The sequence below is a fragment of the Episyrphus balteatus genome, chromosome 3, assembly GCF_945859705.1.
Source record: "Episyrphus balteatus chromosome 3, idEpiBalt1.1, whole genome shotgun sequence".
In the NCBI taxonomy this organism is placed as follows: Eukaryota; Metazoa; Arthropoda; class Insecta; order Diptera; family Syrphidae; genus Episyrphus; species Episyrphus balteatus.
The window spans coordinates 85,815,576-85,830,342 of NC_079136.1; the positions used below are offsets into that span (position 1 = coordinate 85,815,576).

Below are 14,767 nucleotides of genomic sequence, written 5' to 3' on the forward strand. Positions count from 1 at the left end.
GAAGTCGGTTTTGTTTTTTTGATAAAAATGATTATTTTACTATGAATATTCTTCAAATGGTTTTCAATGTGAATAAAAGAGTGCTGCCAAAAATTTTTCAAACTTTTTTGTACTTTTTTCTGTGGAACTTTCCCTACAGCGCACAAAATAACACAACTAAAATCATTTATAAGATTATTTTCGAGTAATAATCCATTTTACAGAGGGACTAGACATATATTTAAAATTTCTTATGTCATTTTCAGAAATACCAACCCCCCATAATCAAGATTCTGATTACGCTCTTGCTACATAAGTCTATCTTTTTATACCAAAAGATGATTCTTTACACTTAAATGGAAAAATAACAGTAAAAAGCTCCATCTGTGATCAAATAGAAAGTAAAATGAAAACAAAGACAGTTTGAGTATGCAAAATTATAATAATGTATTATTATAGGTAGATATAGAAACACAATTTCTTCCCAAATGCCTAAACTCCTTTCAGAGGTTATATTTATTTTCAAAACAAAGCTATGACTCATTTGCTTTTAAATGCGCATATCCATTTTTGAACCCACCAGGAATTGTGACTCCGTCAAAATAGTGGCTTTAAAAACAAAGTTTCTCTTCGCCCGAGAACAAGGAAAGAGAGAGAGAGAGTTTCCACCCCATTAACATTATTGCAAGAAAGTATTACCATTGTACTGTAAGTGAAAGGGCGAAATATATCTCGATTCCTTATAACAAATGCTCTGCACAAACAAACATTCGAAGCAGACAACGGGGGTGGTAATAGAAAGTGGTTTGGTATTGATACTCAAAAAAAAAAAAAAAACTTACCCTACAAGCATCAAATAACAACAACATTCGAAACAGCGTCGAATCGAAATCATTGATTTTGCTTATGGCTGCGGAGTAAATTCAAGTACCTATACTTTTTATCAATCTGCTCAAAACGGTTCGCAATGGGAAACGTTACCATAAACGATTCTATTTATTTCAACATTAATTTTGTACACAAAATGTAGTATATTGTTGATAAAATATTTAAAAAAAAAAATAAGAAAATAATAATCTTTTCATAGTGAACTACTGAATATTTGTCGGTAATATCAAAATAATAATAAAATAAAAAAAAAATCATCAAAATATATAAAAAGTGTGATTTTAACGAAAATAAAAAAAAATTAATATCATCCAACAAAGGCTTCACAATTTGTACACTTAAAATTGTTAAGTGTATAATTTTGTGTTAAACGAAAACTTTTTTCATAAAAAAATTAGAGCACAAATTGTTCTTAAAAATAAGGAATATTCTATTCATTTGGAGTTTTTGAAAATACTCGAAAATCGATTGCGATTTTTTTTAAAAGGAATTCAATATGGGCGACTACAGCCCCGACATGAACACAATGGAAACTGGTAAATAAAATTTAATTCATTTTTTTTTTTACGAAAAATTAGTATTATTTTTTTATTCATATTTTGAAAAAGTGTTAATTGTTAAAGAAAGAATTTCTCGCATAACAAAGAAAGGATTTGTCATTGGGAAAAAAAATTTGGTGATTCATCGGTTACTTTGTGATGTAAAAAAAAATCTACGCATATTATTATTATGTCCTTTTTCTAACAACGTGAAATAGGAAAAAAATGGATTTATCTAGAAAGCATTACTTAAGAATGACTGTAATACTATTTTTTTTAACAGAAAAAAGAATTATTTTAATAAAGTTGACTGTCTAAGAAAAAAATTAATTATAACAAAGTGCGCGCTATGCATAATTAGTAGAACAGACATGATTGCACTTACCTGGATTTTTTCAACGCCTACAAGAATTTGTATTTTTGGTATAATAGAGTCAATGGTTATTTTTATCGAATCAATATTGTTGCAATATTGTTATTAAAAATTTACCTTGATAATATTGTATCACGTTCTTAAATAAATTATACTAATTCATAATAAATTAAAAAAAAAAAAAAAAACTAAAAGAAATATTGATTTGGGGATTTCCACAAAAAAATTGAAGTTTTTTTTCTGTACGTGACAACTAACATTTTCATGGTGTTTACATATCTATATTTTACGATTTTTTATTATATTCGAAAAATTTACCATTTACCTTCAATAATTCCTTATTATATTATACATTTTAATACCAAGTTTTATAGATTTTCTGAAGCATTAACTTAAACTCTATATACAATTTGTAAGTTGTCTTTGCCTGTCTGTACGTTAGGTTCTAATCTTTTAGCAAAGTAAGTAAGAAGTTCAATTTTGTATTTTGATCTTGAAAATGAGTAGTGTTTTCTACAAATGCAGTTTATAGGAACTACTTTCAACACGACATGACAGCCTGAAAATAAGAATAGTATAAACAAGATTTGTCTGTACATGACGGCAGATTTGTCTATTAAGTGATGGATTCATAAATAGCTAGAAGTTCTAAGGGGAAAAATATTGTCAAGCTAGTTCTAATCTAAGAAATACCATATTCACAAGTTTTAAGGAAGTGCAGGTTCAAAGAATTAAAATAAAATTGATCCTTTTGGAACATGCGACACATGAGTTCAATTTACTTTTAAATGATAAATCCTAAAAGACCAAAATCAAGAACCGACAAACCATAAACATAAGAAATGATTCATTTTAATAGTTTGTCGTACCTATATTGTCGGTATTATTTGTCAACAAGTGAACCATGAAAAAATGACTCACCGACTCGGAAGTGGTGGGAGTTAGTATGTCCAAATAAACATATCCAAAATATAGAAATCTGACCCGCCGTGTTTAAGCTATCTTTGTCACGAGGCCTTATATTATGTAAAGATTTAGATCTTCATGCCATTAGTGAAAATTGAATAGTATACCAATTCCTTTTATTAAAAATGTAGACGATATTGAATTTATATTTTTTACATTTTTTTCGAAAACTCAAATTTTAATAAACCTTCGTAAACATTATGCTGCCACTAGTTTGAACAGTTAGAATTTTGAACCCGATATCTTTCTAGAACCAATTTTCTCCTTGGTAGTATAATTTAGAATTTTTTTATGGGACTTTGTATAATCATTGGTCTATGTCAACTAGTCGGTGCACAGCGTATACGATTTAAAGTTTTGGTTCCGAAAATCAAAACTTTTGAAAGAGTTGACATATTTTTTTTTGCAAACCAGCCAGCGCCTATCAAGGATTTTTTTTTTTAAATAATAATTTACATGGTGTTTCAAAATCTTGTATACTGAAATCTTGTATACTGAGTTTCATTACAATAAAAACTGTTTGCTACTCTTTTTTTTAATGAACTATTCAGTAAAAGGAGAATGCCCAAAATTATAAGGAGAAAAAACCCAGCACCGATTTAAATGAGAACTATATGTCTTTAAATGGCATCAATCGTAGACAGAAGTTGCTATGAGGATTCTTAATACAAATACAAAACCATTTTCTGGAAAGTCAGATTGCCTGGGTTTAAGTTCAATTAGATCCAGCATCAAAAAATTCCCTTCCTCACCGTTAGAATCACAATCACATACACATTGCTTTAAAGCCCAAGGACATTGTTTAAGTCTTAATGGGCCTAGTCTCAAAGTGCTATTCATATGAGCTGCGAAACGCGTCTGCGAATAATTGAATCGTTTATTTTGAAAGTCCATTTTATAAAATGGACAGAATTTTTATGTGACCATAACATCAGCTACCTGCGAGCTTTCAAAACACATTCCACAGATTCAAAGCGCATTCCACAAATCTACGAACAAATAATTCAATCGAATTTAACCTCACTTTTAACTAAACTTCACTTTTGGTTTTGTATCCCACTGTTCTCGTGGGGTCTTATATATTCTTAGGAAACCAATTCCTTTCAAACAATATTTTTATTTTCATAACTCCACACATTTCTTTCGTGCGTATCAAGGCGTCCCAACTATAGGTGGGATATAAGTCCATCATGGTCTTTACTTGCTTAAGCTTTACCTAAGATGTCTTCCCACTGTTGGTTGAAAAAAGTGATGCATTCAGTTTCGCATTGAAATGCCTTATTTTCATTACTTCTTGAAACTGTTTAAGTTAATAACATTTAGGAGGGAGAAAGTGTTATTTCCTGAGGGTTATATCCATATGTCTTCTTTTATTCTTAATTTTCATTGTTTGCTTATAAATTCAGCCTTATTTTTCTCAACTGAAACCCAGCATTGTATCACTTTGACAAAATGTAATATGACCGAAAGTGGTAATTTGGCGATTATTTCGCTTTCGTCCTGTGAAATGACCGAAAATATTTTCAAAGTCGTTTACAATTGCAGCGAAACAAGATTTTGAGAAAAAACAAAATTAAAAAAAAACGACACATGGGGCCATGACATAACTTTTACTTCTGCATAGCTGAAGCTTACTTCTTCACTGGTGTACACTTAAAGATTAAATTAGCCTTTTTAAACCCGAATATAGAGACTATTACATAATTTTCTTTTCAACCATTGAGTTAAATTCAATTCTCATAAGTTCCATACTTCTTATTTTAGTCCTTCCAGCAATACTAGGACTCAGCGCAGCAGCTGTACTCTCAGCTGTAGCATGTATTTGTGCAAAGCATCTTCGTGCTAGAAACAAGAAAACTTCACACGATACTAGTTATCCATTTCAACCAACACGTCGACCGACCGCTGTTCGATCTCCAAGTGGTCAGCCACCGCATTATCTAAAAAAATCACCCTCACCAACTGGAACTAAACAAATTGGCATTCTCCAGCCAGTTCAAGACCAAACAACATCAAACACAACTACTCCGATTGCTCCACAGACTATAAAATTTGTTGAAGAAGATGAAATCCAGCCAAAAGTTGTTGCCGAAAATGAGGCAGTTATCAAAAAGACATCACCAGTTGAAGTTGAGAGTCCCGGCAAAGATATGCCCGATGGCTGGGAGTATGGCAAATTGGGTACAATTTTCTTCAAGCTTCGTTATCTTAAAGAACGCAGTGCACTGGTAGTCTCAATTATTCGATGTCGAGGTCTACCATGCAAGACTGCTGCAGGTTCTGGCAGCCATGATGTTCCAGCAGGAATGAATGGTCGCACTCAAGCTGCAACTGACCCTTATGTAAAATTACAACTATTGCCCGACAAACAACACAAGGTTAAGACTAGGTAAGACAATAAAGATCTAGCTGATTAAATTAAATTTTGCTTGAATTATTGTTATTTGTTATTTCATAACCATTTTTTTGTTTTTATTTAATAAAGGGTTGTGCGCAATACCAGAAACCCAGTCTATGATGAAGATTTCACATTTTATGGATTGAATATTCATGAACTTGGCTCAATGACTTTGCATTTCGTGATTTTAAGCTTTGATCGTTATTCGCGAGATGATGTTATCGGTGAAGTGGTTTGGCCCTTGTCATCAATTAGCTTAAGGGAAATTGAACAAGAACACATGTCGATAAGCAAGGAAATTCAACCACGTAGCTTGAAGATAAGGGCACAAGGTCGTGGAGAGCTATTGATATCATTGTGTTGGCAACCAGCTGCTGGACGTTTGACTGTTGTTCTATTGAAGGCTCGCAATCTACCACGAATGGATGTTACAGGCTTGGCAGATCCATATGTTAAAATCTATTTACTTTACAATGGACAGAGAATTGCAAAGAAAAAAACTCATGTTAAAAAGAGGACATTAAGTCCGGTATTTAATGAAAGCTTTGCTTTTGATATTCCAACTGCTGAGGTATGTTTAATAATAATGCATATAAGAAAACTTATGGATTATATTTTATTTTTGTCAAATTCAGGGCACCGGAGCAACACTGGACGGTGTTTCACTTGAGTTAATGCTCCTTGATTGGGATCGAGTTACAAAGAATGAGGTAAGTGTGTTATTTTGGAGTGCCTATATTATGCTTTTTGAAGGTTTCATTGTAAACATTTTTTACATTATTTAAAAAAAAATATACGAAGAAGTACCCTTTTCACACCGAATTAAAACCTAGAGCAAAAACTAACGAATCTCATCGAAATCTACTAGATTTTCCATACATTTTCAGCTTTCATAAATTTATTTCATAATCACGATTTCAACGAAATTTCTTCGTAATTCAATTTGCCAAAATGAAAAAGGTATAGATTTTTCAGTCTTGTGGCGGCTTTTTACATCGAGTTTTTTACAGGGTTTTATTACATGTAAAAAAAGCGGTGTAAAAAACTTCAGAATTCCATGCAAAAAAACTCACTGATATAAAAAATAGTAAAAAATTAAATTTCTTTAGAACACTAAAACGAAAAGTTCTTTTTATGCTTTTTTTCAACTACTTGGAGAAAAAGAAAAACTCTAAAACTTGTGTACGATTGTTACTTATTTAATTTCATTAAAATTAATGTGAATCAATTTCCTCGACTTTTAAATGTTATTGGACTTGCAGCAAATTTAAATTTTGGGCGATTTGGGTTGATGAAACGGGTAAATTTAATAACCTCAAAGCTAATTTGGAAATCTTACCACGTTTTATTTCAGTTGTGGTTCTAAAAACATCATATTTTTCAATTAGTCCACTTTTGTTTTCAAAATTATAACATTCACATAATTTCACAAATTAGATAATTTTGAATGTCAAATCGTAAATTTTTTTCAAATGAGATTATTATTTACAAAATTATCTTATTTTAACCCTATAGAAAAAACAGACCATTTATGACTTTGGAAATATTTTAATTATGATTTATAAATGTTTATAAGAATTCAATGCCGCAAAATTAAGTGTTCTATACAAAATATTATGTACTTCGAATGGCAAACTGTCAAAATGAATGCGTTTTTTAAGTCGTTTAACATTTTTGTTACCGTTTTTTACCGTTTTATACTATTTTTAACGTTTCTTACATTATTTACCATTTTTTACGGATTTTTACACAAAAAATGTAAAAAACAGTTTTTTACACAAAAAATGTATAAAACAGTTTTTTACACAAAAAATGTAAAAAAAGTTTTTTACACAAAAAATGTTAAAAAACAGTTTTTTACACAAAAAATGTGAAAACAGTTTTTTACACAAAAAATGTAAACAACAGTTTTTTACACTAAAAATGTAAAAAACAGTTTTTCACACGAAATCGCTCAACAGTATGTATTAGGGTGGCTCAAAAAAATCAAAATTCTTTTTTTTGATTTGGTACTTTGAAAAATCTTTTGCTAGACACCTCTAGAGTATACACACCAAATATAAGCTCTTAATATTAGCAAATTTCTTTACATATTCTTGTAGGAAATTGAACGCTCTACAAAAAAAGCCTTGTAAACTTTTTTCGTTTATCTAACCGTTTAATAGATATTTAAGGTCCAAAAATCGAGAAAATCCTTCAAAATTCGTTTTTTGTTCTTAATTCTGTAACAAATTGAAAAATTATAATAATCAAACGCGCTAGACATATTCTTGTAGGAAATAGATTGTTCCACAAAAAAGGTCTTATTAACTTTTTTCATTAATCTAACCATTCTAAAGATATTCGAGGTCAAATTTAAAAAAAAAATATAAAAACATGTTTTACTTTTCAAAATTTTCTTATTCACTGAAATTTCATTATTTTCAAATTAGCTAGATATATTCTTGTAGGGGCTTAAATGTTCTATAAAAAATTCCTTGGAATCAAATTGATTGCTTTAACCGTAGAATAAATCTATAAAAGGTTTTCACACTAAAGTCAATTAAATTTTAAATCCCAAATTCCACTAACCAAATTGATAAAATCCATCATCCCGAAAATCCAAAAACACAAAATCGTGATAACGTTTAATCCTGAAAAGTCAAAATCTCGAAAATAAAATAAATAAAAAAATAAGGAAATCCGACATCAAAAATCCGAAGAATTTAAAATCCCGAAAAACCAACAACTCGAAAATATATAATTCTGAACATTCAAAATTCCGAAAGATCGAACTCACAAAAATCCAAAATCCCGAAATTTCAAAATCCCCACGGGCCAAAAATCTGAAAATCTAAAGTCGCGAAAATCCACAATCGCAAAAGTTTAACAAAATTCAAAATTCCGAAAATCTAAAATCTCGAAAATGAAACTAAAATCTCGAAAACCCAAAATGCCGAATTCCGTAAACCAATGTCGCGAAAATCCAGCATCCTGAAAATCAAACATCTCAAAGCTCGAAAATCTCCAAAATTAAACTAATTTTTTGTTTTTAATGCAGAACTCAACAAATTGGAAAAAAAAAAAATTTACATTGTTTTTTGTGTTTTTAATAAATTTTTATAAAACTTAATTTAAAAAAAAACCTTGTTAGCATTTCTAAAAAGCTTGTGCTTTTATGAAGACTTTTCATGAGTCGATTTTTGCAGTGCGGCGAATCTTTTCGACGTAAGTCGACTCGTGCGATCGTGACCGCAGGTGACTAAAGGGCAATTCCATCCTAGTCGACTTTAGCCGTGCGACATATTTCAACAAAATTTTTTTTACAAAAACTTTTTTTTTTAGATCATGAACAACTTTTGTCATAAGCTTTCTTTTTTGTAATTAATAAAAATACTTACATTTTTTTTTCTAGGTAATCGGACGACTGGAGCTTGGTGGACCCAATTCCGGTGGTACAGCTCTAAATCATTGGAATGAAGTATGCAATTCACCACGAAGACAAATTGCCGAATGGCATAAACTAAATGAGTAAGGTAATTAACAATTATATATTGTTTCTTGCCAATGAAAAAATTATATAGAAAATTCATTGAATATAGTATAAATGAACAAAAAACAAATACAAACAAATTTATCAAAATGTAACAAGTAGCAAAAAAAAAACAAAACAAGAAAAAAACAATAATCTAAATAATATCTAGATAAACACTCGAAGGTGGTGGCAATAAATTAGAAAAAAACAAAACCAAATTCCCACTTCTGAATTCACTCAAGCGTATGTACAATGTTTTACATCATAAAAAAATCCTTTGAAATGCTTTCATACAAAATTAAAAAAAAAAAAAAACAATACACCATTCACTGATATCAAAAACAAAAAAGAGTCAAAAGCTAAAAACTGTCGTCGTCACAGCTGATTAGTTTAAACCGCCATCAGCACCTCGAAAATTAATTGAAAAAATAAGGTAATACTCTGTAATGATAAAATCAAATGTTAATATACTCGTGCTAAAGATGCTATATTTGCTATTTAAATAAGCTACCCTCCACCAGTATATTAAAAATAATATATTCTATAATAATGTATTACAACAAAAATTAAAAACATAAATAAATGTATATTTATATTTGGAGCTTATAGTGGAGAAATTTAGCGTAAGGTTAATTAGAAGAAGGTCAGAATAAGCTTATATAAAAATGAACAAAATTGTAGGTATTTATTAAATGTAAAATTATATAACTCATACATAAAAATAACAAAAAAAAAAAAAAAAAAAAAACATGGAAACGTACTGACAGAACTCATTAAAGAAAAAAACATACATATTAATACAAATAATTCAAAACATCCCATCCACTTTTAGATATATACTCGAACATATACCACATCCAAAATATTTTACAAATTAAAAATAAATAAAAAAAATATAACTAAAAAAAAAATATATAATAAAAAGTAGTACACTTTTAAAATTTTCCATAAAGTATTTCAAAATCGAAATGAAAATAAACAAAAAACAAAAAAAAAATGTATTACTCAAAACTAAGCTTGGCTTATTGCCTGCGTTTATATAGTTGTACCGACAGCTGCATTTGAAAAAACACAAAAACCAAACAATTAAAACGTAGTTTTTTTTCTTAACTACGCACAAAACATATTAACAGAGTGCATAAGAAATTGAACACAATTGCGATTAGTTTAATCTGCCGCTGCCTGAAATTTTGTTCTTGATTTACTTACTTTATAAGCACAGAGAATGTTTTATTAAAATTCAGTTAGTGGTTCTCGGTTATTGATGTGTTTTGCGTTGGAAAAAAATTGAAAAACATTTCACAGTGAAAAACTTTAAGAATCAAAATATTTTGAAAAATACAATAATTCCAAAATTAGGCACCACATGACCAAGCCATATCAGTCGTTGTCGTTGGTCAATACTCGTAGCTAATTGAACAGGTATCAAAGTACTTATATCAAAGTTCTTTGGATTTGGGTGAGACCAAATTGTTTAGGTCATTTTTTGACGCCATTTAATTCCATTTAAATCCATTCAATTCCATCAGAATCGTCGATTTACTGCTGTTGCGGGGATGCTGCGTCAAAATTACCGCTCGTTCTCACATTTTTTCCCGCAGAGAAGCGAAAGAAAAGAAATCGACAGGTCCATTTCAAAACTTGTGGCACCGAAGAATATAATATCACAGTTTGAAGTCGCTCCCAAACCAAAGTGACAGAATGACATAGAAACTCTGCCAACCTCTTTGAGCTCCCAACAAACAATTTTACTTCTATAAAGGCTTACCGAAGCTATTTTAAGTCCAGTAAAATTGCTTGTATCAGGCCATACACAAACACATTTCGCCCAAAGGTGATGTGTTTTTTGTGGAGTTTCTGCTTTCGTACCTACTTTCGTACCATTTTGCGGAATCTTCTTGAGTCAAAGCACTGATATTTTGAGTTTGACACGGTTTTCATTAATTTATTTATTTATATATTTTCTTCACTTGCCCATCCCGAATTTCCAGAAATAATGGTGTATATTTTTAAAATTCTCCTCACTTTGTTTTTTAATCAAAAGCATCTTAAAAATAGAATGCCTGGTGTTCTCCTACACGGAATAAAGTTTAAGTTCAGTAGAACGTCTTTAGATAAGTTTTTTAATGTTAATTTGAAACTTGATTCGTCTCTGTGCTTGTTTATTCCTAACTTTGAATAACAAAAATGATTTCTTTCTCCAAAGTCTCCTTTAATTATATATCAGGCAAATCTGGGTAACTCGAAATTTTTAACTCAATGGATTTTTGTCAGACATAACATTGGTTAATAAATATTAGCTAATTGGTCAATCTAACAACAACATAGTTAAAACAAACAGAGACAAAATTTAAATCGTATGGAAAATTTCGAGTAAGATTAAGTTTATCACAATTCTTAAAATAAAGCAAAAACTTTGCAGATTGCTTAAGTTTAAAATTAAGCTAAAATTAAAAAAAAAAAATCAATCCATAAAAATTTGTAAAATTTGACAAAGCTTTTAAAATACGCCGCCGATGTATATTTTCTGTCATTTTCATAATATAATCATCAATGTCATTGTTAGTTGTGTAAAGTAAAACAAAACAATTTTTGTTATTTTATTTTTTATTAATTTTTATAATTCTGCACAAAATTTTATTTTTATACTTATCAAACAAAATTTTTAAAAATTATTTCAGTGAACTAGAAAAAAAAAATAGAAAAATCATTTTATAACAAAAATAAACAAAAAAAAAAGAAAATTGGTGTTAATTATGTATGTTTAACGTATAATCAAACACAGCATACAATAGTTAGTGGACCCAAAAAAATCTAATATTTAGGATAAAGACTAATAAAACTTTTAATAAAAGAGACAAAATGCTAAATTAAAAAAAAAAAAAAATAAAGAAAAATATAGTATTAAGCCTTTGCTTTCAAAATTGTCACAGCCTATCTTCTTCTTCTTTAATACAAAAAAAAAAGCTAATAAACAAAATTAAATATCTGTATATGAGCAAAAAAAAATAACACAACAAAATAAGTATATGATTTAATAATGAAATATATATTTAAAAGTATTGTGTACAGGATCATAAATATTTTGTGATCGTGAGCTTTGTGGAAAGTAAAATTAAACTAAAACAAAAATTAATATATAATAAAAAAAAAAAAAACAATTTTCATTAGAATGTTAAAAGAAAAAAAGAAAATAATGTCTCATATTTTAATATTAATTATAAATTATTATTGTATTATTGTTACCAACGGTTATTTATTGCAGTTAGTTTTTTTGCTTTATTTGAGCGTTAGAGGTAGACATACATTTATATTTAATAACAAAAAAAAAAAAATACATTGAATCAGAAGTTGAAAATACAAATTGACAGTAAGAAAAGTTATATTATGTAAAATGTATTTCAAAAACTATAATATTGAATGAACGATGAAAATATAAGGATTTTAAATATGTTTAAGTTACATAAATTATTGTTTTTCTTATTATTATTAATCTCCTCGTTTTAAATAAATTATTTATTATATAAATTTGTATTGAAACTTTATGAAATTGAGTTTCGCTAAAAAAATACATTGAGATTGTAATTTATACATTAACTAATAGTTTTTGATGATATAAGAAGAAACAAAATAAATTTATGAACACCATCTTATTTAATAATGAAATAAATAATAATAAAAAAATAATAGTAATTAACTTACTGTCACAAATTGTTATTTTATTTTTTTTTTTATTACACACTAAAACAAAGATTTTGGAAAAAAAAAAAGAAATTGGGTAAGTATGAGTTTGTTAATTTGTACTACATTGTAGCCTGGACCCTGTTTCATATACATACATACGTCGTCGGAAAGAATGACAGGTGACGTGACAATATGTCAGTTTAGACCTTGACAGGCAGGGGCGTACACTCCCTTTGGGCAAGCGGGGCGGCGCCCCGGGGCCCCCGACTGACCCCAGGGCCCCAACTGGAGACAATGCAGAGAAGAAAACTGTTAGGATAAATTGAGCTACGAAGTAAACTAAAATGTATTTGAATCACTTCGGATACAAGGGAGACAAATTATATCATTTAGTGTAATGTATAATGTATTGGTACACAATACATAGTATTGAGAAAAAATTAAAATTTTATCTTAGGGCCCCAACAAATATTACTTGAAAAATCTTTGCAACCACAAATATTACATTAGGGGCCCCAAAAAAGCAAAAAACAACTTCAGGCCAGGGGCCCCAAAAGCCTTTACTTCGGAGCGGCAAAAAAAAATTAAATTAAAAAAAATTGTTTTTTTAAATTAAATTACATTTGTTGATGGATTACTAAATATTACTTTAGGAGCCCAAATATTATATGAAGGGTCCCTAAAAATAATTTTTCAGGAACCCCGTTAGTTGAGAGCCAATCAAATATTAATTTTGGGACCCCAAAATCTATTACTAAGAGCCCAAAAATATTCATCAACTTTTCTGATGGCATGACAAATATTATTTGAGGATCCTCAAAAGCTATTACTTCAGTGGTTCAAAACAATCAAATAGAAAATTAAATATCAATTCAGGGGCCCCAACATAAATACATCAGGGCCCAAAAACATTACGTTACTGGTGGCATTCCGAATATTACTTCAGAACAGAGGCCCCAATACCTATTAATTCTTGGCTCAAAAAAAATTATATTATATTTAAGGGGCCTCTAAGCACTTAATTTTGAGGCCCCAAAAATAATTTTTCAGGGGCCCCAAAATAAAATAAAATATGTCTGATGATGGAAAATCATCCTATGTATTCATTACTTCAGAACAGAGGCCCCAAGAACTATCAATTCTAAGCTTCAAAATTTTTTATTTTAGGGGACTCTAAATAATTAATTTTTCAGGGGACGTACAGTAAAAAAAAATTATGTTAGATGATGGAAAATCAAATATGTACATGTACATATTACTTCAGAACAGAGTCCCCAAGAACTGTCAATTCTAAGCTAAAAAAAAATGTATTTTAGGGGTCTCGAAACATTTAATTTTGGGTTTTTCAAAGTGCATTACGAACATATTAAAACATTAAAATAAACCTAAAAATAAATAAGCCATACAAAAGAAATGTATGGCGTATACGTACTTTTGTTTTTGTATCTAAGCGGCCCCCAAATATCAAAGGGGCCCCAAAATGTAGTCTTGCCCTGGGGCCCCGGCGACTTAACGTACGCCACTGTTGACAGGCTACAGCAAATTATGGCAGTTTAATAATAGCCTATATCAAAGTCTGACCGGGAGAACGGTAATTTTTCTGATTTTTTGTAAAGGTAGTGCGTTGTTTTTCTAAACAAAGTAAAATGTTGTTAAGATTACCTACGCCTCATATTTTTATCGGAAATCTGAAAAAAAAATGTGTTTTTTTACCCAATTTCATAGCCCTATTCACTATGAACTCACATCATACCTATGTGTTAACTAATAAAAATCATCTTTTAATTAAAATAAAGTGTTTATTCATTAATTTTGATCTTTTTTGTAGGAAATCTCATCATTAAAAAAAATAAAAAAAATACTGAACAAAAGATAATAAGTTTTTAAAAAACACCTAAAACACATAAAACCCTTTTTATCTTCTTAAATATGGAATCTTTTTGCAATAATCTAATCACAAACGTATGCTATATTTTCACCGGTTCTTAACTTTTATTACAAAAAAGAAAAAGTTAAGACTTTTAAATATTTCATTTAAAAAAGTAAAAATTTCTTTTCACACGAAACATGACGATTTGATGAAAAATCACAAAATTTACTATAACTTTTCGGGATTTCAACCAAACTTGTTCATTCTTACAGACATAATCGATCTTACTAGAAGCCATTTATTTTATATTACAAGTCCTGTAAATTAATTTTTTTTTTCATACAACATAGTACAAAAACGTTCTTGCCACCATAGGCGGTCTTGACCCCACTTCCCCTATATAGGTATTGCAAATTTAATTTCACGTCTGTCAATGAGCATGAAAACCAGAATATATTGACGAAATGAAATACAAATAAAATTATACTTGAAGCCTGCTTAGCAAAAGTCACAGTGTACAAAATCTGAAAATTAAAAAAAAATTAAAAATCTCATA

General features: G+C 29.3%; 1 protein-coding gene across 2 annotated transcripts; it reads left to right on the plus strand.

Moving 5' to 3' along the window:
- The first annotated feature begins 917 nt into the window (after positions 1-917).
- On the plus strand, positions 918-11,581 carry LOC129913497 (synaptotagmin-4). Of its 2 annotated transcripts, none has more exons than XM_055992218.1 (6): positions 918-1,403; positions 4,510-5,134; positions 5,231-5,714; positions 5,779-5,853; positions 8,538-8,658; positions 11,339-11,581. In XM_055992218.1, the coding sequence occupies exons 1-5, from the start codon at positions 1,364-1,366 to the stop codon at positions 8,655-8,657; spliced, it is 1,344 nt and encodes a 447-aa protein (XP_055848193.1). In that variant the 5' UTR covers positions 918-1,363; the 3' UTR covers position 8,658; positions 11,339-11,581. The 2 variants fall into 2 exon arrangements, with proteins under 2 accessions (XP_055848193.1, XP_055848192.1); XM_055992217.1 differs by lacking the exon at positions 11,339-11,581 and adding an exon at positions 8,725-8,975.
- Positions 11,582-14,767: the final 3,186 nt, after the last annotated feature.

What these genes read in the sequence shown, in the direction of transcription:
- LOC129913497 (XM_055992218.1), top strand. Translation starts at nt 1,364, where the DNA reads ATGGGCGACTACAGCCCCGACATGAACACAATGGAAACTG. An exon ending in CATGAACACAATGGAAACTG is followed by an intron (nt 1,404 to 4,509) that starts GTAAATAAAATT and finishes TTCTTATTTTAG; the next exon opens with TCCTTCCAGCAATACTAGGA. An exon ending in ATCGAGTTACAAAGAATGAG is followed by an intron (nt 5,854 to 8,537) that starts GTAAGTGTGTTA and finishes TTTTTTTTCTAG; the next exon opens with GTAATCGGACGACTGGAGCT.